The sequence below is a fragment of the Notothenia rossii genome (assembly GCF_949606895.1).
Source record: "Notothenia rossii genome assembly, chromosome: 5".
In the NCBI taxonomy this organism is placed as follows: domain Eukaryota; kingdom Metazoa; phylum Chordata; class Actinopteri; order Perciformes; family Nototheniidae; genus Notothenia; species Notothenia rossii.
In genome coordinates, this window is record NC_136903.1 from 73,639,102 (window position 1) to 73,663,029 (window position 23,928).

Here is a 23,928-nt window from a genome sequence, read left to right on the forward strand (position 1 = left end):
AATGATGTACTTTGTAAATTATTTACATCATGTGAAACCATTTTAACCAGTTCAGCTGCATGACTTATGTCAAATTACAGATTTGGCCATTGAAATCCCTGATAGCGGCCTCCCGGTTCAGGGTAAGTCTTCCGTATCTCGGTTACAGCACGCAGCGGGACTCTGATTTTTGGGCCGAGTACACCCCAGCACCAACGTACAAACTGTCGATAAGCTGTAGGCTATATCGATACTTCCTAATGAAAAAAAAGTATACAGATTATAAATATATTTGGAGAAAAATAAAATGTTATGTAGTACTATTATGTAGCAATGGTTACAAATTGGCTTATAACATGATATTTGTATTTTACTTGTACAAAATAAATATGAGGTTATACATGACTGCTTGACAGAATCATAGACCTCATATATTTCCTCACATGTGTAGTTGTTTCTTTTCCCAAGCATACATTGAACTTGCATACACAGAAAAAATAAAAGCCAAGCTGTTTTTGACTGCTTGAAAGAGTTTAATGGTATCTTTAAAAGTGTACTATATCTGTAGCGACTAAAAGTATTATATGAAAGCAAAGCTGCAATAGGCAGTTGAGTCAATCAATATTTACTTACTGGTGTAGTGGGCCATCAACTGCTCTGTGTTGTTGTTTGTATTGAAGATACGCTATTTTCAGTGTCCAAACACTGAGACAGCCTTCTCTAAAGCCTGGGTGGCTAATAATGCACCTTGGTTTCTCGTCGGTGTCTTCTATCTGGCAGAGTCCTGCACGGGTCTGATTTTCAAGACCCGCTCCCGCCCCGCACCCGTGACGTGCAGTACCGAACCCGCCCCGCTACCCGCACATATTGCCAATTAGTTCCGCAACCCGACCCGACCCGCCGGCACAAGATCCGCAACCCGACCCGAACCCGCATATATATATATATAAGCAGTGACAACGTGCAATTATTAACACACGCAGTTGCATATTTGGCTCAAAAAGCCTGGGATGTTGTTTATTTTCTCCATCTAGGATGACACCAAAAGCCTCCCAGACGTTGGATTTCGCTCTTGAGGAAGAGTTATTGAAAATTGTGTATTCTCCGCTAGAGAGCTTCACCTCAGCCATTCAGAATGTGGTGCGCTCAGCAGCAGATAGATGCGCTGCAGAGGTTATGATTATGCTCGGTCCCGCCGAGGAGAGGTCTGAGGATTTAAACATTAAACTAAATTATTATTGTTTAAATATATTTATTATGCAACACCCGCAACCGGACCCGCATCATCTTTGTTTTACCCAGAAGCGAACCCGGAAAAAAGCGTTTGAAAAAATACCACCCGCAAATCACCTTTTTTGCGGGTCACCCGTCGGGTAGGCCCACCCACGGATACCCGACCCGATTCAGGACTCTGCTATCTGGTCAGTAGGTTGCAAACTGTCTATTTGTTCCATCACCTGCCAGATCTCTCTGCAGCATACACATTCATCTGCAGTGGGCATGCTTTCACAGCATTGACATGTAGCCTAGGCCTACACCTGAATATTGTACATAACATTAAAAAAAAAACAATATCTGCCGGACGTGTGAGGAACAGATGACAAATTAAGATCGACATTTAGTGCAGGTCAAATTAAATAAAACTGAATTTACCATTCAGTATTGCTGACTCGAGTCTCGCCGGCTGCGGAATCCGCTTCTCTTTCACAAGTTTCTGCCTCGTTGTTCGATTGCCGGGCAGGAGGCTCGTACTGATAAGGCAAGATGCCTTGAAGTGAAAGGCTAGCTGGTTCACTCTCTACTTCTGTAACTGAATCCAGATAACCCACCGAATCTGAGCTTGAATGATCGCTCTCGCTGTCGCTGTCTGAAGTTGTCGCGTTGCTTGCCATTTGGACTGATTTGATCAGATGGCAATGTTTGCCACGTGTGACGTCACCGCTCGTTCGGGAGTGATCGGGGGCGTACTCGGCAAACTTCGGAACCAACATCGGTTTTTAACGTATATGTCATTTAATTATGACCAAACTTTAAACATTTTTATTTATTTTTATTCTGGTGATATCTAAACTACATGTTAAAAAACACCTGTGTTAGATGCATTACATGGCCTTTAATGTTGCTCTCAAAGTGCACCAGATTGATGCTTTTAACGTCAATATTTTTAAAAAAATGCTAACATGTGCTTATGCTAACATCACAAGACAAAAGTTGGTTCTGTGTTGTGTGTAGTGAGAATGCGCTAGAGTGAGGGGGCCCCCAAGCCAAAGCTCGCTTAGGGCCCCCAAAAGTCTAGGGCCAGCCCTGGCTTGTTTCAAGGTGAGTGGTGATGAACAAATGACTAAGTTGCCAGTGCCTCGAGTTTATAGCTAATTAGCTAAAAGAGAAAAACAAATATAGTTAACTAAGGTAGGCTACTAGCTAATGGATAAGTTAGCTCAAGGTTTAGCTAAGGCAATTTATCATGGGCATACAGGCTAATGTATGTACAGATGAATTGTTTGATCACTCACCTACGGACTGCTCCAGTACCGGCCCCAGCAGCCATGGTTCCGGCTTCAATACCGGCCCCTGTAGCCATGGTCCCGACTCCAGTTTCGGCTCCAGTACTGGCTCTTCGGCCGATGCCAGCTTCCTATGTCCTGTACTTAAGGGGAGACACTAAAGGTGAATATGGTCAAATGTGTATCTAATAACGTCATCACAATCGCCACATTGATATGCAAATTAGGCGTTAACTAGTAGGCTACACTAGAAAGAGAGTACTATCTTATCTCTTATCCTATCTTAATTAAAATGTGCTAATTTGCATGCAGTTAAGGCATTGCAGGTGAAAAGGATAAAACCAAAAAACAAACAAAAACAGCACCTCACAACTTCCCCAGATAGTTACTTATGTCAAGTCAGTATTTCCCCTGAAATGTTATGTTTAAAAATGCAGATTAGCTTTGAATCTATAGATGAATTCAGACATGGTAGTAAAACGAACACCATTTATGTGTTTTTTGGAAGTTTTCTTTCCATCAGAGTGAAAGAAATCATGGAGGCAAAATAGACCAAAATAACCAAATGTACAAGAAAAAACTATATGTTTTGCCTGTAATGTCCTTAAACAGTAACTTCATAATTTCTGTTGAGTATTAAACAATTGCGTGAGTGTGAGGGTATTAAAATAAATTGGTCAGTAAGTCAGAGATGTGCAACTATATTTAACTTTTTGTTTTAAAAAGTTTTTTATAAATGATTATGGGAAGTGCCTTTTTCCCCACTTGAGCTCCTGCCCCCAAAATGTCTGTGAACGTCCCTGAGGAGGAGTAATCAGGACACGAAAGAGTGAAACGGTTTGAGTGAGAATCTAACATTAAAGGAAATAAATGCACCGTGAAAACCTTGTAGTGCGCATGACGCACCTGCGTTTACTCAAGAAAAGTTTGGATGGCTCGTGCAGATGCGAAACTGCGGAAGAGGCGACAGAGGTGCAGACATGAGTTATTTCTGCGATGAGAGCCGATGAAGGGAGACCCGTCGTTGTTTATTTCACCTTCCTGTGCTGTTTCTGATCATTATTTTAATGCTGTTCAGAGAGGATGAGGGGCTTTTTACTTCGATGTGTTCTTCTATGGGCGATGTTGCAGCATAGCAAAACGCAAAGTGCTGTACCTGCCACAGGTGAGTTGATAACACACGGGGCAGACTCAAACAGAAGAAGAAACCCGCAGGGACATGGCCGAATTCAACTTTAACAGACCTTTTCACACATATAAATAGATACAATGTTTCTCTTGCGTCTTCGGTGTTAGATTGGGGATGTTTTGTAAGTGGAACCTGGGCTGAAAGTTATACCTGGAGAAAAAAAAAGTATTTTGGACTCTTGTAGAAAGTCACACTTTTTTACACTATGGCTATTTAGACATTAGGCTATAAAATGTGTTTTGTGAGTTAAATTGCATTACGAGACAGTCTGGCTTAAAGCAACGTGAGTTAATGATCATCACTGGCATTTAATATGTCACAACAGGCCAGGATCCTTTCCACTGACAATCTGCTTCAAACAAGTTGACACATGGAAAGTGGTGTCTCAGGGTGTTGTTATGCATTCCATAATAGTTCTTCATTACTTTTGATTCGGGACATGTATTGGGTGTGTCTTTTTTAATATGGTCCAAGTGTTTGATCTAATCAATATAATTGCCTGTAATCATCAGAATGACTGAGTCACGTTTTTAGGCTTCAATATAAACAGTTTGTGTTTTATTTCTCCTTATGAATCACACATTCACATTACATCCGCTTAAATACTGTATTTTAGTAGTTTTTTTAAGTTATTGTATATTCTTGAGTATTTAAATATAATGCTTCATTTTGCTTGGTAATGTAATGTACTTTTTACTCCACTACTTTTATCTGACAACTGCAGTCTCTAGTTACTTTGTCAGATAATGATTTAACATTCAAAAAACATGATCCAGTGTTACAGAAAAAACTACCCACACATATCAAGTAGTTCACATTTGTTTTAACTTTACCTAACATCAAAACACTATCTAGTATGAACCAATGCATCAGTCTATTCCATTTATACAATATAGGTTAAAACTTGAAGGGGCCATTTTTCTGCATGCATTTCTCTTTTGAATCCTTTGTCACATCGTTCTGATAAATAGTTCTGTACTTTTACTGAAGTAAAAGGCTGTGTTCTGGACACCTCTCCCACCACTGCAGGTGATGTCAGATATTTTTTATAGGTTTAAGCTGGAAAATTAACTGGACTGAAGTTGTGTTATTGACTCAATGGAACAAATGATCTGGGAGTATTAACTGCGACAAGCTATGGAAAATGAAAATGTGTTCAAATTATGACACAACAGTTACTACAGCCAAACTGGAACTTTACCAGTTTAACATTATGTAAGTTCACAGTACGTCCACCAGTCTGCCTTAAAATGCTTTCAGAGGCAGTCCTGCAATTTGTTACTGCATTTCCATAAAGTTGAAAAACCCACAACTTTTAAAAAAGAAGGGTAAAAAAAACTCAAAGAAACTCTGAATCTTACATTTTGCCAGTGTTGTGGAGTAGTGAAATGCATGTAATTAAACCAATTTAACGACAGATAATGCCTCTGTCCAGCTTCCACTTGCATACATTTAACCTTTAACATGTGGGTAGTGCCTGCCTGAGCCAAAGGGCGGGCTCGCTCAGTGCTCACAAAGCATCTGGGAAAACTTCAGAATATCAGCTCAAGGAAGAATCACTTTGGCCTGGACAATATACACAAAAAAACATTTGTTAGGTATGCAAAGACTAGTACATTTGAACTACTTTTTCTTAGTGACTTAAATAAACCAAACTAGAGTTCCCCTATGGTGGCTTTGCTTCTTCTATTGTCAAATAAGTGGTAGCTAAGCTATGCTTGTAAAGTAGCCTCCCCAACACTGCATTTCCCACAATGCAACTATAACAGTATCTTTCTGTTTACCCTCCCTGTCTGATCAACATTCACAACTTTCAAACTGCATGACCCCAGGTTGTAACAACAGGGTTTTTGTTATGATTTTAGGCCCAAACCCTAATGACATCACTTTGACATCAGTTTTTTTTTTCTCAGACTCCACCAAGACATTTAACTAGTTTTACTTGCATTTACTCCCTATAACAGGTCAACTTACCTTGCTTTGTGAATTCGATAGACTGCCAATTTAAAACCAGAACGCTTTGGGTGTGTGATTAAACAACAATATATTAAATGTGTTGATAAGAGAGATTAAAGGTGCTGGTAGGTGTATAATTAGCTTTGGATAGACTCAGGCTAGATGTCTTAATGCTAGATGCCCTTGTTTCCAGTCTATGCTAAGCTAAGCTAACTCTTTGTTGAGTTTATGAGTCTCATATTTAATGTAGAGAATTTAGTCGATCTTCCCATTTAATTTCTGCAAGAAAGCAAATCATTGTATCAGTAGTGAATTTTACACTACAGATTTTTTTTAAAGCTGACACCAATCCTTGAAGTGCTGAACTAAAGGTAATTCAAAGTGATTTGCAAAAATGAAAGACATTAACAGCATTAAGACATAGGGCAGCAGAAACACATCATACAATGGCATTTAAAAACAGTCCTTAAAAAGCAAAGACAATAAAAAAATGAAACAAGCTAACATGCATACAAAATACATGAATAAAAGTTACAGTGCAAGATATAAATAGTTCAATTAAAAGCAGCAACAAAAATAAAAGTCTTCAGCCTGGATTTAAAAGTAGCAGACCTGCTGGTTTCTGATAGTTTGTTGAAGATATTTGGAGCATAATAACTGAAAGCTGCTTCTCCATGTTTAGTTCTGACTCTGGGGACAGAAAGCAGACCAGTCCCAGAAGACCTGAGAGCATGGACCTAGCAGGATTTTGGCCCTAAACCATTCAATTCTATATGAACCAGCAGCAGTATTTTGAAATCAAATCTTCAGACAGGAAGCCAGTATAAAAGACCTCAGACCTGGAGTGATGTGATCCACTTTCTTAGTGTTAGTGAGGACTCGAGCAGCAGACTTGTAAAGACATCGTTACAGTAGTCTAGTCTACTGAAGATAAAAGCATGGACAAGTCTTTCCAAAGCCTTCTGTGACATAAGTCCTTTAATCCCATATATATTGTGAAGGCGATAATAGGCTGAATTAGTAAGTGTTTTAAAGTGACTCATTAAATTCAGCTCAGAGTCAATGACTACAGTTATTTCTGGCCTTATCTTTTTTTTTTAACATTGCCAACTGAAGCTCAGTGCTGGCTTTTATTCGTTCCTCCTTGGTTCTAAAAACAATTACCTGCATACCTGGCCTTTTTTGTTAATTTAGCTTCACTTTCACTTTTTATTCAAGAACATCTGCAAAATGTTTAAAGGCAGCAGAGCAACATACATTTTATGTTTAAAATGTTTTGGATCACCATTAGTTGGGAAAGGCCGTTGATTTTGATCAAACACAGACCAATACGCTCCCATCTGTGTGTTTGATGTCGGCGCAGGTTGATTTCAAAGTAAACTTCACAGGAATAATTAACATATTTCCTGTTCATCTGCGCAATGTGGCATATGGCCTTGGCACAGCTTAAAACTAATTAATTGACAGATGACATGTTAAAATCTCTCACACACAAACACATTTTCACATGTATTTTTCCTCTAATGTCTGCAAGAGAGACATTCCTCTACCTCTCAATCAACAACCCTAATCCAACCATCTCCCCTCTTCCTTCTCGTTTGTTTTCTATCTCTTCCTCTTTCAGCTTCTACTCTTTCTCCATGTATATACAAATATGTATGTGAAAAGAGCTTTCACCTCTCTCCCCTGTATTTTCTCTTCTGTTGTTCCTGTCATTTGCTTTTCAATACGATGTTAGCTGACCTCGCCTCATTTCCCTTTTCTCCCTAATTTCCTCTGTGCCTGTTTATTTTCCAGCCAATTTATTTTCTGCTTCCCTATTAATATTTAATGATTATGGACTACTGCTTTAAAATAATGGGTGTGTTTTGCAGAGGAGATGTAAAAGGAAAAGATTGTGAATGACATAGAAGAATTGAAGCAATAAAACAGGTGTGTGTGTATATATATATATATATATATAGGACAATTAGGAATGACCCTGTGTTGAATTAATACTCAAAGCACATCTCAAATCAGATTTTCAAATCGAATGTCAGTGTATTTATAATACGCAGAATATTTCATGAACTACAAGCAGCCAATTCAACAGAATTCACATGCAGTGAGCTGTGTCATGAAGAAACACTCAGTGGTGTCCAGGAGCAACAGACAAATGAGGCCCCAAATGTATTTGACAAGTATCTTGTGCAGAACGGAGCTTGCAGGTAGAATTGATTCTTATCATTGTAAATGATTCCACTTAGATGACATTTTGACAATGAAAGGGAGCGAAGTAGCTTCTGAGAAATGATCAAAGGTGAAGACGGGGAAATGTGTTCATTCGAGTGGAGATCCCGATGTGTGGGATGTGATTTCTCTTTTTCTCACTGCACTGCCTTTTCTAGTGTCAGTGATTTATCTTCAGTGTAGATTTTATTCTGGTTTGATAAATCGTCTGTGGGGACCCATTTCTCTTTATTGCTCTGCTGCTGTTTTCTCCATTTAAAGTATTCTCAGTGCAATATTATTCTGACATGTTTTGAATACGTTTGAGCAGATTGTTTATTATATTCATGAAACGACACCTCATATACCTGTTATTGCATTTCACTTTTTATATTAATGCTTCCGAAAGCACTGCAATGGCATCTTTGACATTTATAAGACCAGCCTAGAAACCGTAAATCTCCACTATATTTTATGACTGAGTTATTAAGGGGATCTTTAAAGCTGCTAAGATGAACAGGAGGACGGGTTTGGGCTGAAAACCCAGGAGCACAGCGAAGGACTCGGAAGGGATCTCGGGCGGACTGTCCAGGGGCAAGGCAGAGACCATGGAGGGGGTCTCGGGCCGACGGCCCGGGGGCAAGGCAGAGTCCATGGAGGGGCGAAGGCCACAGCGGGCGAACTCAGGGGGCCGAGCATGAGGGCGAAGGCAGCGGCTGGAAGAGTCAGGGAGCCAGGCCCGAGGGCGAGGGCGAGGACCGCGGCCGAGAAAGTCAGGGGGCCGGGCTCAAGGGCGAAGACCGCGGCACTCAGGGGGCCGGGCTCGAGGGCGAAGACCGCGGCACTCAGGGGGCCGGGCTCGAGGGCGAAGCAGGCGGCGACGGAACAACTCCGGAGGACGGGCAGGAAGGCGCTGACGGGACAGCTCAGGAGGCCGGATAGGACCCTGTGTCGGCCGGACAGGAACCGGAGCCGGTGGGACAGGCTTCGGCAGGATCGGCTTCGGCAGGATCCCCCACGGAAGAGGACTAGGAGTTGGCAGGACCCCCAGCAAGACAGGTGACAGCGGGACCTCCAACGGAACAGGACATGGAGTTGGCAGGAACCCCGGCAGAAGAGTTGTCGGTGGGACCTCCAACGGCACAGTACATAGGGTTGGCAGGACCCCCGGCAGAAGAGTAGTCGGCGGGACACCCAACGGGACAGGACATGGAGTTGGCAGGACCCCCGGTAGAAGAGTAGTCGGCGGGACCTCCAACTGCACAGGACACAGGGTTGGCAGGACCCCCGGCAGGAGAGCAGTCGGCGGGACCCCCAACGGCACACCACATAGGGTTGGCAGGACCCCCGGCCGAAGAATCTGCGGCGGGGCCTCCAACGGCACGGGACATAGGGTAGGTACTTGAGAGGTGACTTGAAATAGGACTTGAGAGAGAACTCGATAGGAGACTTGAGAGGTGACTGGGGAGGGGACTAGAGAAGGGACTAGAGGAGGGACTGGAGAGGGAACTAGAGTGGGAACTAGAGCAGTGACTAGAGAAGGGACTAGAGGAGGGACTAGAGAAGGGAATAGAGAAGGGACTAAAGAAGGGATTAGGGAAGTGATTAGAGGAGGGACTTGAGAAGGGACTAGAGAAGGGACTAGAGTAGGGACTAGGGAAGGGACCATGGCTGCTGGGGCCGGAACCATGGCTCTGGGCCTGGGACCATGGCTGCTGGGGCTAGGACCAGAGCCGGAACCATGGCTGCCGGGACTGGAATCCTGACCTTGCGTTTCCTTCCATGCTGCCTTGAAGCCTTGTGGAGGCTCAGAGGTCCTCCAAAGGCCAGACGAGACCCAGCGAAAGGGTCCTTGAAAGAAGCCTTGTTGGGAACTGTGGCCGGCAGGGGGCTAGCATGCCAGGGGCTAGCAGGCCGGGAAACAGGTTTGACCTCAAAGCTACCGAAAAAGTCCTCCACCCACTCGGGTAGTAACTCCTTTAACCAGGGCCATGAGGTTATTTCTTGGCGTGCCGTTCAGTGGCGGCGCTAGGGGGTGGCTACTTGGGCTCAAGCCCCGGATGTTTTCTGAAAATCCCCGGATGTTTCACTTAAAAAAATCAAATAAAAATTATTATTATAATTTTTTTCAAATGTCTCGGGAGTAATGTGCAGTACCGGAGTCCACCAGAGAGGCAGCCGCTGCGGGACAGTAGCCTGCGTACTGCGTAGCCTTCCCTGCCCTGAAGAAGAAGTGATCCTTCCTAGTGCCCAGCGCCATATGGCTCTGCTAGTGCCTGACAAGTTTTAAGCTAATAGCCTATAAAGTTAAGGATATTAGAAAGTTATTTTCATTGAAAAAGGCGCCGCAAGCTGCAGTATCAGCAGCTGACAACAATGTCATCACCAGCAGTGAAGAAATGGATGATGTTTCAGGTTTGTGAATCTAATGGTGATATCTGCAGTCTGGCTGACTGAGTAAGAAGTGAAAAAGAGTGATGTAATGTTAATGTTATAGCTAGTAAACATGGAGTAACCACACTAATTATACCCTTATGTTAGTATGTATACAGAACATGACTAAAAATTATCCTAAGATGTAACGTTAACCCTTCATACCTCAGTCTACCTTTAAGACACTAAAATAACGTATTCCAATTTTTATATTGTTTTGGAATTATACCGGCTCTCGTTTCAGTACACTTAACAACGGAACCATAGCAACGGAACTGACAGGCAACGGAACTGAATCAGACTCCGATTGGCTGTGACTGCATCCACTCAGAGTGTCCGATTCAGAAACGTGACTCTTACACTCTTTACGTCACAAATAAAGATGGTGGATGAGAATAGATCTATAAAACGATAAGCAATGCGCCAGAATCAAGGTGAGACTATCCGCATCCTTTAAAACTCTACGTAAATTCGTTTCACCGAAATAAGTAAACGACTGTATTTGAGTGAGTTAAGGCATCAGTTTGCTTCATTAAAGGATGTTAATGAATAAGTGTTCTCCAGTGGCTTTTGTCCGCTTTAAGGTAGGGTTAATGTTGCTCTTAAAGTGCACCAAAATAATGCTTTTAACTTCAATATTTAAAAATAAATCTTCCGACGACCCCCCTAAAGGATGTTCGGTCCACTCCCCAGTCGTAAAAAAATAGCCCTTTACCCCTGCACCCCCCAATAACTCCTGGGCTAAGCCCCGGATCTCCTACAATCCTAAATCCGCCACTGGTGCTCCACTGGAGGCATATCGACAGTCGTTTTTAAAGCACATTAAATTGTACGTCACCTCGTACAGGCTGTCTGCTGGGTCCATCTTTTGGTTGGTTGGTTCTGTTAGGGTCAGTGAAACAGGCAGGACCCAAATGCAGGTTGAACCGAGAAAAATACCTTTATTTCAAGGTGTAGGTGACAAAAACAGAACACTCCCTGAGAACACAGTCTCAGACAAATGACGAACCAACAATGACAGACAGAAAAAACAGAACTTAAATACACACAGGACTAATCAAGGAAACAAGAGACAGGTGAGGAGGGAGGAGAAAACACAGCGGCACCAGGTGAACACAATCAAGAAAACAGGTAGGAGGGAATAGGTAGGAGGGAACACACACAGGCCCTTTCTCATTTCATCAAATCCCCCTCCTCGACTCCTCGACTCCTCGACTCCTCGGTCCTCCGGTAGTGACCCAGAAATGAATTTCAGCGCGCTATGTTGAAGGAAATCTCATTTCTCTAAATGCACTTCGAGGAATGAGGATCGAGCGTCGAGGAGGCTCTCTGGAGGAGCTATAACCGAGGATGCACTGATGGGTCCTCCACGGCTCCTTCGTAGATTCATTTCCGGGAACAGAGGTTTCAAAGAGTCATGACGCACGGCCGGACTTATCTCAGCCAATGACAGCTCTGCATGCATCCCCTGGATATTATTTGATTAACTGCTTTCATCACGATGCAATGTTTACAGTGAGAACAGCTGTGAAGTCCGTGCAGAAAGCAGAGCAGTGTGTAAAATATATATCACTCAGTATAACAGGCGGGCCTACTCTCTTTATTTGCTTTAGTTTAGTAGATATCTACAAACAAAGAGTCGATATTTTTCTAAAACCATTAAGTGCTTCGGATAATAAAATACACAACGGCTGTAGCCTGATTATATGCTTTAGGAGCTATAGGTGCGTGTGGTACAGTGTGTATGTGTGTGTGTGTTGTACAGTGCGTAGATGCGGCGGACAGACGGGTGGGTGTGTGTGTGTGTGTGTGTGTGTGTGTGTGTGTGTGTGTGTGTGTGTGTGTGTGTGTGTGTGTGTGTGTGTGTGTGTGTGTGTGTGTTTGTACCGCACTGTGAATGAATTAAAAGTAAATATAAGTCTTCATGAACACATCTGTCCATCAGACAGAGTGCTGCTGTGCCTCCTGTCATCATTAATGGACGTCTCTTTAAAATGACTGCTCAGAGGAGAGGAGTTCTCATTTCTCTAACCGCCTGCTGCTTCCCCTCCTCTCTCCTCGGCTCCTCCGCTCGCATCTCCTGTGGGCGGGACTAAGTCTCGAGGATAGGAGTCGAGGAGGGGAGTTAGAGAAATGAGAAAGGGCCACAGACAGGAAACCAAATACAGATCTAAACAAGAGAAAACGCAACGCAGATAGAAAATCAAAGACAGATCTAGACAAGACAAGACACAACACAGACAGATCGTGACAAGGATAAGCTAATTATTCACTCATCTCCAGGATAAGACAATAATGCACAAATGTTAAATGTACAACAAAATAATATGTACATTTTGTGTTGATAGCTTGTTTTATACTGCCCCCAAGTGGCCAACAAAATGTTTGTACAGGCAGCTTTGAACATTATAGGTTGGCATAGATAAATCTAATGTATAACCATTTACCCTTTCAATCCAACCAGACAAATGAAATGACCGTCCTTTTTTCCCTTGTTTTTTGCAAAGCTTTAAACTGCTGTGAAGGCGATGTTCTCCTTCTCCTGGACTCTTCAGGAAGTGTTGCAAACCGAGAGTTCTCGCGCTTGTTGCACTTCGCCACCATTCTCCTTCGCCCCTTCTCATTGGGTCGTGGGCACGTAAGGGTCGGGCTGCTGCAGGTGGGCACAAACCCCAACCTGGAGTTTGGCCTGGACGTCCACAACAACCAGGAAAGTCTGCAAAAAGCTCTGCAGAGTGTCAGCCAGCTGCAGGGAGACACAAACACCAAGGCGGCGCTCAGGGTGGCCCAGGGGCTTCTGACAGAGACAGACGAGAACATGCCGAAGGTGCTGCTGTGGCTGACTGATGGTGTGGAGCCCGGAGACGTAGGGGGGGCGATGGCCGAGCTGAAGGCGCAGGGAGTGTCAGTGTTAGCTGTGTCTACAGTACATGGAAACTACCAGGTGTTACAGCGTGCCGTGACACCTCCACTGGAGTCTCACCTCTACTCAGTGGACATCGATGACATCGACATCATCACAGAAGACCTGAGGGAGGCCATTATCAGTATGTGGGTTTTTAAATATGAAATTGAGCACAGTAGAAGCATGCTTATTTTTTGGTAAGAAAAGGGGATTTTTCACTACAGGCTTAACCTCTTTCTATATTTTATCTCACGCTGCCTCTCTTTCTCTTGTCTTATCTGTAGAAATTATTCGTGCAGAACGGCTGCGTGTGGTTGACCTGACTTCCCACAGTGCCGTGCTGCAGTGGCGTCCTGTTCTGAAAGTAGACAGCGGTTACTATGAGATCTCATACAACTCTTTGGGGAAAGCAGGCCCTGAAACTAAACGCACTCTCTCAGGCAACTCCAGCTGGGTGGAGCTGACCAACCTGCAGCCTGACACCACCTACACTGCTGCCCTGCACCCGGAGTCCAACCAGAGGCTGTTCAACACACTCTCTGTTAACTTCACCACACTTCCTGGTGAGAGGATTTAAAAACATATACTTGAACGCTCCTGTAATGCACATAAAAAAACATACTAGGCTCACGACTAAACAGTAAAAAGAAAGTAAATGCAGTTGTTATTGTTTTTATCATTTTGCAGAATATTCCTCAACTAATGGAGTTTTATCAGTTGAAATCGTATTGGACATGTTTAAATTAATTTAAAAGTATCACAACACTGGAGACATTTACCAGGTTGAGTGTCGAAGAGAGTTGATGACTTCTTTCTAGACAACAGATATCCATTAGAGAGCCTGTTACAGCATGTTTCTGTTCTCTGTCTGACATTTAAAGTTGGCTTAATGTATCATTATTTAATTTGCATCAACACACTTACCATCTGTGTTCTGTATCAGGTGCTGCACAGCAATATTCCTAATGCACACTAGGTTCAGACCTAAATTAATTTTGATGACTCTTAATTTCCTGCAGCCAGTCACCACTTCTCCCCCCTGTCTCCTCTCCCCTCAGATGTTTTAGGCCCGACAGAGGTTTCTGTGTCAGACTCTGGCTCTCGTCAGATCCGTGTGAGCTGGGGTCCCCTGCAGCCTGCTGGAGTTCAGAGATATACAGTGGAGTATGGAGCTTTTCCAAGCGGAGAGGTCCTCACCGTGACATTACCCAGCCAGCAGAACTCTACTTTACTGACCGGCCTGCAGCCAGGCACTCAGTACCTCGTCACAGTCAGTGCTCTGCATAGGAATGGAAAAGAAAGAGCAATGTCTGTTAGAGCATGCACTCAAGAGGGTATGTATACTATGTCTGACTGTGTGAGTTTGTGTCCTTCAGTTGTTCTCGCTTCAGGATCATTTTGTCCTCTTTGCTTAAAGAGCAACTTCCAGGTTAAAGACACCTGTGAATAAATGTGTAGGAAAATGATGAATACACTAGATTTTCAAAAAAATACACAGAAATATACACTACAGTGACATCTGGCGTCGTTTTTGTAAGAAATGTTCACTTCCGCATAAAAAAGCCTCGGCACGTGACCTCCCGCGTTTGACGTAACATGGGGGAAACAAGGGGGAGAGCGGCCGGTGTAACGTATTAATAAACATGGATCCCAATGCTAGTTTTGACACAGAAGAAACAGAAGAAGTTGAACATGAATATTCGAATGCATATGACGGACCACAACCTTATAATTATGAGCCTGCTAGGCGTCCAAGAGACCAGGAGCAGCCAAGGATTAGAAGAAATAACGGCCATCGGAGAGAAATTGAGCTGGTGTGAGGAGAACCAGTGGAGAACTGGGCAGCTATCTTGGTGAGTGACCGGCGTTAGCTACAGAATGTTAGCTAACGTCACATCACAACATTGTGAAGTTAGCTATCATATATCAGGCTATAACTAACGTAGCATTGATAATATAGTAACGTTACTGGCAGGACTGTTGATACTGATTCATAACAGAAACTAATACGCAAGTATCAGCCATATCTCGCGTTACCTAATGCAACTCCACACTACGGTGCTGTGTACCGGAGGGGAGACGCGAGATACGGCTGATACTTGACGATCTGGCGGAGAAAGGTTGTGGAGCCTCCGTTGATATGCCGTTGTAAATGGCTTGATGGAAAGCAGGTGTATAGTCGGGGAGGGTACACAGCTGATTGCAGCAGGTGAGTGGAGGTTGAGCCGGGAGCCAGGAGTGACAGCCACCACGCACACACAAACAACACAGACGGGGGGAAACAAACAAACACAAAGGAGACGGCTGGAGCAGTACAGCCACCACAGCGTTACACAGCGGTGTCGTGTACCGGAGGGGAGAGAGAGAGAGAGAGAGAGAGAGAGCCGCGAAGGGGGCGGAGAGAGAAGTAATACGGTTTCCTGATAAAGCTGTGGAGAGTATGTGCTGCAGGGAGGTGGATGCACAACGCACCCAGGAACGAACGCTAGCTCCGGTCCTTTTTACTGTGGACTCGATGTCCTGACAGGCTGGTATTTGTGCAACCTGCACAAACACAATACTGCACCATGATTACAAATGGTGAAATACAATGTAAAACTACCGAAAAATAACAGCTCCTTAAAACACAACCGCTCAACTCAACGCAACTACTAACTATACCTGCGGTCAGAGAGCGGAGATGTTTCCCCTGTGTGATGTAATATGACGCGTTTGACGTATGACCTTAAAAAAAAGCAGTTTTTAAGAGCAGAGCTCAAAATTGCTCCTTTCCCTCTGAATTCCTGCCCTTAAGTCTCGTAAAACATATCAAATCCTACATTCACTTTTTTAATTGTAATTTTCAAGCAAGTTTAAGCATAAATGTACTAAAATAAAAAACCTGCAAGACGCTCTTTAAAAGCATTGTTTACTTCTCTTGCTTGAAAGTTGACCTTTGAGTCCTGCATTCAGCTTTACTTTCCCTGGTGGTTTCAATATTTGCCTTACTTTTCTCTGTTTTTTTTATCCTGCAGCAGCTCTGCCAGCCCTAAGCGACCTTCACTTGATCCCAGTGGAGCATCAGGAGGTGCAGGTAGCGTGGCAGGCCAATCAAGAAGGTTTAAAAGGCTACTGGCTGAGCTGGGAGAGACAAAACCCCCACACCTACACCTCTAAGCCCTCCATCTCCTCCCTCTACCTGCCTGCTTCTTCTCGTTCAACGCGCCTCAAGCACCTCGCACCGAGCAGTCGAGTGTGTGTGTCTCCGGTCTACAGCTCGGGCCGAGGAGAAGGGTTATGCTGCACTGCAGAGAGCCACACAGATTGGCTGAGCTGAATATTATTATCTGAAATGTTCTTCTTAATTCCTGGATAATGTCCATACTTGTCAGGTTTGGTCCATTAGAGCCAGTATAATTTCCCATTTGCCTGTCTCTCTTCCCTGATAGATTCTAGCCAGCAGGGTTAACAATCACAGTCTGCAGCAATCAAGCAGCTGGAGCAAAAAAGTGGGTGAAATTTGAGCATTTTGAGCGCTGGATGCTCTAGTCTAGATAACTAACGCAAGACTGAGTATCATTATGATTATTATTGTACTTAGTTCAAATGTTCACCTTGAAATTAATTATAATGACAGACAAGTCTTTATTACATAGCTACAGACCACTGTCACACAATGGCTGAGCAAATCTGGCATAATTATACATTTTAATCCTCAACTTTGCAGGAATGCCGCCCACCATACACACACATTTGCTTAACATATCAGTGAGTCAAGAATATGAACAGCTGCAAGACTACGCAGGTAGGCAGCAATCATTGTGTAAGCACAAATCATTGTGTAAGCAGCTATTGTTATTGAAAACATAAATAAAGGTCTGCACACTATAGCTCCCTTAACAGCAGCTTATGAGCCCATCCACAGGTGACATTTAGTGCAAATGCGTTTCTTTAGAATAGACCTTTATTTATGTATTCATTGCTGTCTTCTATTAGTCCAGCGCCTACCTTTAACAGTGCATTCGTAGACTATTGATTTGGAAAATCTGTATTTATTGTTCTTATTATTAGTAGGTCAGCCTAATACTTACTGTTACATAAGTAATGTGTATTGACTTGAAATTATCCTTGCAATTATTTAAAGTTCTTTATATGTAAAACGTCCTTCCCAGTATTTTCCTTCTGTCATGTATTAGATCAAAATAACTGGTATTACCTCTCACTGGTATTAGATCCTAAAAGCATTGAGGATTCACCCAGCTGACTATACTCCATTACAGTTTGAATGTTGTTTTGGTAATAAACCCTGACAAAAAATAAGATAAAGCGTGAGAAAATGACATATTATTACTTACATACCATAAACCAAAAATCATTTGGAGTTGTAGAGCTACAGTAAAGCTATAAAAGTCAAACAGAAGGTCCCTGATACTCTGCGACCTGAGAAGCTGAAGAAGCCGGATTCAATTTAATGATGTAATCTTTCAAATATGTAATTATTGATTTGCTATTTTTCATACTGTATGAGTCTTAAATGAACGTATTTAACATTAGCCTGCAGCGGAAGATGGCCAATTTAGAGGATTATCACTTTGCCTGTTATTGTTTTTCAATAAGCATAGCGCTTAGAATAATATAAACGTAGTGTTCATCTGTGAAAATGATCGAAATGTATGAATATAAAAAAGTGTATTACAGTATACAGCAGTGTCAGTGCAAGGTTATTTCCCCAAAAAATAACTACATGCAACAATCATTTTGCTGACGCATACTGGAACATATTTTTGAATAATTTATATTATCTATGACCACATTTTGGCTTGTGTGCATTTCAGTTCATTATATAGAGATTTAGAAAACTAAAAGAGCACTCAAGCGTTTTGACATATTCGTGCTGTGAATATATATTTTTGTCATGTTTAGAATTCAGTTCCAGATTTGTCTATTTCATTGTTTCTCTGGTCAAATGAAAATATAAGAAAAACATTATATTTATATTAAAGCGATTTGCACTGTGACCTTAAGCATTTTATTTATTTATCTTTTCAGAAGGGAATCAAAAAAATCAGTTTTAAAGTTCTCCTCTCTTCTACTGTATTTGTTTGCTTACGGAACCATCTAGTGGCTGTTAGCTGCAAACAGAAATTCAGAAAAGGTTCAGAAAATAAGTTAGAGGTGAACTTCATGTCTTCTTCTGATTTGAAACACATGTTTTAGAATGATTAGAAATCATCTTCCTTTATATGTACATGTTTATATTGAACACACACACACACACACACACACACACACACACACACACACACACACACACACACACACACACGCACACACCTGTTGAGGAAACATATTTAACCTGCACAGATAGAATGTTATGCAGGGACTGAAAAAAACATTTTGTTCTGATCTTACAATCACACCTAATGTAACCATTAATTTGATTTGTGTTATTGGTTAAAACATTGGAGTTACTTGTTCTTGCAGCAGGGGTAATGCAACGTCTGCTGCTGTTTAACTCTTACCTGCTGAATGTCTTGCTCGTCTTACCTTTACCATTCACTGTTAAGATTAAATAAAGACATACTGTTGGATATAATTGGATGTAGATGAAATCCTTAATGTTTGTTAAAACTGTTGTAGGATGTACCTCAGTGTCACTACCTAAACAGGTGAATGATAACAAGGGTCTTTTACAGGATGTGAGTGGAACGCACGGCCTCTAGTGACCAAATGAATTAGTGACCACTGTGGTTCTGCAATGCTAAATGAGGAAGGGATGAAAACCACAACTTGAATTTCTGTAATAAAACAGATTTAAAGGCACAATTATTTATTCTGGGGAATGGACTGTCTGTGTTTACTGGTTTTGACTTAAAGCCAAAACAGAGTTGCTATCAGTTTATTTCCTTCTCTACTAAACACCCCCGTACAAGAAGCACACAAAAAGAGAACGTCCACTTCCCAGAGGATGATGGCAAAAAAAATGAAGTTGCAAAGGAAGCACTTTGCATTCAGGGACGCTGATTAATCTCCTGTGTTTCATTAACATGCACCTGGAGCTCCCCAAGGCATAAAAGATTGTGTTGCTTTTTGGCTTTCTGATAGCCTAACGGTGGTTGTCTCACCAGACCGGAGCACAAAGACACCTCTGCTGCCAGGTATTTGTCTTGATGACACACACAGGATCATGGACCCCTTTATTGGCCCCAAGAGGGAGTACTCTTAGGTTAGCTGCACCTGCAAAGATCTACAATCAGAATACCAGCGGGGTGAATGTACTGCTGCAGCATGCTGCAGGATGAGAGCTGGAGAATATTCCTCTGACAAACAAAAATGAAGATGGAACATATTTTTAAACTTTACATCACTTGCTAAAACTTTGTTGACAAGTTTTTGAGACAATGGCTGAAATTAACAACCAGATAGAGGGAGGCGAGGATGCAGGGCTTGTGGGGATGGGACTGCGTATCTCTGTGTCTCCCGTACAAACTGCTTTTTACATCATCCTGGTGATGCTGGGGATCATTGGTAATGCCACCGTGGTTGGGGTGATTGGTAAGAGTGTCATAGTGGACCGGGTTGGGGGACGTAACTCAGACATAATTATCATTAACATGGCACTGTCCAACCTGCTGGTGTCTGTGATGAGGAACACACTGCTTATCGTCTCAGACGTGGGACTTGAGGTATGTGCTTTTTAAGCTCATGAGTTATGCTCCAGTGAGTTCAAATGTCTGTTGAATTTACTTTTTTTGCACCACCTAACTTACCAGTTGCCTATATGCCAAAAGTGTACATATTGGTCAACCCGTTTTGTAAGAGAAGTACTGTGTTTGCCCTACACAAACTAGAAAGTTAAGTACACTGGAAGTGAATTAAATGTCAGTATGGTTTGTGACTTATTTGTATCTTCAGGAGAAAACTATGAGTATGGGGACGACAGTGAGGAAGAGTTCCAAATGTGTGATTATGCACCACTTTCTTTTACAGCTATACTCATCCAAAGAGTGGTGTCAGTTTCTCATGGGTGTCTGGGTGTGGCTGCGATCGGTCAACGTGTGGTCAACGCTCTTCCTCAGTGCGTTCCACCTCCAAACATTGAGGCGTGTGGCTCCAGCTATTGGGAACCTTCATGCGCCCCGGGGTCTCCCTAAGACCCTAATGTTCATTTTGGGCCTCATCTGGTGTCTCAACTTTATGTACTCCATTCCTGCTCATATCTATTCTACTAGTGGGGACGTAAACAGCACCGAGGTAGGAGCTTGCTGCATTAGATTCAATGAATGGAGCACACCTGTCGTTTTGCATATTTCAGCCTTTATTTTTTGCCAATCCTGTACACCTTAAATCACAGCTAATGATTGTCTACACCTTGCTACTATGTGCTTTACATTTTTTAACAATTCAAAGCTGGTTACTATTCATTGCTTTTAGAGCTGATTATCCGCATTGTTAAATAACCTGCTTTCAGTAAACATTGAGTTTGCATTTATTTCAGTTAAAATATGACTTTTAAGAAATTACATTAGTGTTGTGACATAATTGTATGCTTACTTTAAGATAAACTGCATTATCACAACGAAATTGTGTACAATTTACAAACAAAACATTGCATTTAAAGACATGTCTATATATCAACTCATATTTAATGTGGAGCAAACATAGTTACACATGATTCAATATATGTATGTAATTTTGCATCCACCCTGAGAAAATGGTTGGATTTAAATGAATTGAGCATTTAGAACATTTTGAGTGAGGCTTTTTAAAAATGTATTTATAGGTAGTTTCCTGATCATACTCATTTGTATTCAATCATAAAACAACATTAATCTCTCCCTTGAGAGATCAATGGGGTTGAAACTACTTTATGCGTCTAAGATTCTATAGAGTTAATTCGTCTCCTTAAATTGCTAGCCCTGTGTAGCTTTCACCCTGTTTCCTCCACTCTCATCTTCCTCCTCCTCTCTCAGACCCTGATGCTGGTGAGCAGCACGACGCGCCCCCTGCTGGGCTGTGTCTGGAACTTCCCCTCCAGCTACAGCGGCCTCGCCTACGCCACCACATCTATGGTGATCCATGAAACTATTCCCATAATCCTAATGGCCTTCACCAACCTGGGCTCCCTCTACACGCTCTACACCCACAGCAGGATGAGGAGCTCGGTACCAGATGCACCAGTCATAAAGCGTGTGCCTGCTGAGAGGAGAGCAGCCAAGGTGAGGAAGAGGAGGAAGGGAGTGAAGAGCTCACTGAAGCCATGTTCATCATGTGGATGAGTAGTGATTATTTTTGGTCAAATAGCAGTATTTTACAGTATACATTAATAGTGCATAAGTCAACTTATACTGTATTTTAAATATTCCTAAGTATCTAGGCCACTCTCAAGCTTCAGAAAGATTATCATTTACACTATTCACATTTATCTGTTAGGTCTTTAGATTTAATCTTTTAAGTATTTGTAAATACAACTGCAACTGAACTAGTGGATAGGATAAAACATTTAAATGTACACCAGTTTCCTTATAGGATTGTTTTTCATTTTTATTGGAGTCAATAACATATTTCATCGGTTTTACTTCCATAATTTTTCCCATGTTTGTTTCTCAGGTAATTCTTGCTCTCATAATGCTTTTCATTGCATCCTGGGGAACCAGCATCATCTCAGTCAACTATTTCAACTACAACCGCGGCTCCTCAGCAGAGTTTCTTCTGGTCATCGCTCGTTTTGCCAACATCATCTTCATTGCCATGTCACCGGCTGTTCTGGCAGTGGGCCACAGGCGGCTGCGTTTGTTCGTCAAGTCTATGCTCTCTAAATGACAGAGCCCTGTGCAGCTCTCACAATACCGCTAATCAAAAGCTATTGTTTGCATCAACTTCAAAAATGTAAAGGGGGTCAACATGTTGAGTACTTTTCTCTAATTTGTCCTCTGTACAACACTATTTTGGAAGAGTTTTCTTTGGCTTATTGAATTTGTTTTGAGCTTATTTTTTTTAGGCATGTAAAATATTGAGACATTGTATGTGATTTTGGCTAAAAGATTATTTGAATACATCTTAGCTCAAAAGAAACAACAAAGAAGCAATGATAAATTGAATTAGATTAACTAGTTTCGACCATACAAGAAAACAAATCCCCTGCTGATAATCATTTGTGACTCAGAAAACATACTGTGTCTCTGCTTGACTTGCACTTAACCGCTTGAAATATCTCAGAATAACCTCAAATAATACTTGACAAAAGTTCTGTCCAGAGGACACATGCAGTTGGTGCCTTCATATTGAGGATGCATCCCTGCTATCAAAGCAGTCGCATTTTCATTTTGGTTCCATTATTTATCTTCTTTAACTTTCCCCTTAACTTGTATGACCTTACTATCTTTTTCAACAATAAAAACTGTTTGTTTTCCCTTCTTTTTGCCTTCAGTCTTTGGGGATTCACCCCCGTTTTCAGTGACCTCCCTGTGACATTTAAGAACTTCAGTCCACATCAGGAGCATACGCTTGATTCTCCTCCTCAGCTTGCCATGTCCCAGGGCCACCACCATGGGACTGAATCCTACAAACAGTGAGGCAGAGAAGTGGGCCACAGTCAGCAGCCCCTCAGCGTGGTGTCCCCCATCATGGTTGTAGTATGTCACCGCAGCAACCTGTAGTACCCAGCAGACCACAAAGAGCGACACCAGCGACATGATTACATGAGCAGCTTTGCGTTCACTGGACACGTGTTTTTCCATATCCCCATGGGCTCCTCCTGACTCTCCCCCTGCCGTAACAGCTCGGATGTGCTTCGCCAGAGCATGAAGTGTGGCCAGGTTGGTGCAAACCATCAGCACCAGGGGCAACACCTCGTTAAGTGCAAGCGAGGAAGAGGCGAAGGCTGAGCCCTGTTGAAGGGAGGGGAACTCCCACACACAGCCCAGGAGAGGCCTGGTGGTGCAGCTGATCACCATCAGCTCTACAGTGAAGTTTCCGTGAACATGGGTGCTATATATCAGAGCTGGAATTGAGGTGACCAGGTTTGCGCCCCACACCATTCCTAGAACGATCCAGACCCGCCTCCTCTCCCTCTGCAGAGCCAGGGGTCCATGGGCCATGTGTTGCCTCCTCAGGGTGGTGCAGTGGAAGACGCTAAGTGCCAGCGTCGCCCAACAGCCCACAGCTCGCCACCACACCCACAGCAGCATGAAGACTCGGCACCAGCCCGGAGACAGAGACACATCCAAGCCCAGGTCTGACACAAAGATGGGCACTGTGCGGAAAAGTGAGGTCAGAAGGTTGGCCAGTGACAGGTGCACCAAGATGGTGTCAGAGGGAGGGAGTCTTCCTGACGGACTGTCCACGGCTGACTGAAACACCTGAGACAACAAGACACACTGAGTACAATCCAAAACATACAGCTCCATCAACAATTACTAGTCTCTTTGTTATCTCACCACATGGATGACCAAGATGTTTCCCAGGATGCCAGAAAAGACCAAGAACCCAAACAGAAAAGCCTCTACAGTGAGGTCTTCTGACATGGCATCATCCTCTGCATGGGGACATACTTTGCTTTTTCTTTGTGTGAGAGTCAGAGTGAAACATCAAGGCTTCAGCAAACCCCTACCGCTGCTGATGGTCCTCATCACATTTATATACACACACACACACACACACACACACACACACACACACACACACACACACACACACACACACACACACACACACACACACACACACACACACACACACACACACACACACACACACACACACACACACACACA

The 23,928-nt window shown here is 42.8% G+C and overlaps 3 protein-coding genes across 3 annotated transcripts; 2 read left to right on the top strand and 1 right to left on the bottom strand.

The window, feature by feature from the left end:
- The first annotated feature begins 3,269 nt into the window (after positions 1–3,269).
- LOC307039330 (von Willebrand factor A domain-containing protein 1-like) lies at positions 3,270–18,171 on the top strand. Its single transcript, XM_079681262.1, has 5 exons — positions 3,270–3,648; positions 12,777–13,316; positions 13,459–13,737; positions 14,233–14,508; positions 16,189–18,171. The coding sequence occupies exons 1-5, from the start codon at positions 3,567–3,569 to the stop codon at positions 16,488–16,490; spliced, it is 1,479 nt and encodes a 492-aa protein (XP_079537388.1). The 5' UTR covers positions 3,270–3,566; the 3' UTR covers positions 16,491–18,171.
- Positions 18,172–19,554: 1,383 nt separating this feature from the next.
- Positions 19,555–21,990, top strand: ora3.1 (olfactory receptor class A related 3, tandem duplicate 1; the record flags this gene model as incomplete). Its single annotated transcript, XM_079680556.1, has 4 exons — positions 19,555–19,839; positions 20,144–20,407; positions 21,127–21,372; positions 21,764–21,990. 4 exons carry the CDS (start codon positions 19,555–19,557, stop codon positions 21,974–21,976), a joined length of 1,008 nt encoding a protein of 335 aa, XP_079536682.1. The 3' UTR covers positions 21,977–21,990.
- Positions 21,991–22,476: 486 nt separating this feature from the next.
- Positions 22,477–23,928, bottom strand: ora4 (olfactory receptor class A related 4). Its single transcript, XM_079685092.1, has 2 exons — positions 23,593–23,928; positions 22,477–23,514 (listed from the first exon to the last, which is right to left on the bottom strand). The coding sequence occupies exons 1-2, from the start codon at positions 23,677–23,679 to the stop codon at positions 22,489–22,491; spliced, it is 1,113 nt and encodes a 370-aa protein (XP_079541218.1). The 5' UTR covers positions 23,680–23,928; the 3' UTR covers positions 22,477–22,488.

Bases quoted from the DNA above. Each gene is read 5' to 3' on its own strand.
- LOC307039330 (XM_079681262.1), top strand. From the start codon at position 3,567: ATGAGGGGCTTTTTACTTCGATGTGTTCTTCTATGGGCGATGTTGCAG. The intron at 3,649-12,776 runs GTGAGTTGATAA...TTTTTTGCAAAG, and splicing joins AAGTGCTGTACCTGCCACAG to CTTTAAACTGCTGTGAAGGC. The intron at 13,317-13,458 runs GTATGTGGGTTT...TCTTATCTGTAG, and splicing joins CCTGAGGGAGGCCATTATCA to AAATTATTCGTGCAGAACGG.
- ora4 (XM_079685092.1), bottom strand. From the start codon at position 23,679: ATGTCAGAAGACCTCACTGTAGAGGCTTTTCTGTTTGGGTTCTTGGTC. The intron at 23,515-23,592 runs GTGAGATAACAA...TTGTTGTCTCAG, and splicing joins ACATCTTGGTCATCCATGTG to GTGTTTCAGTCAGCCGTGGA.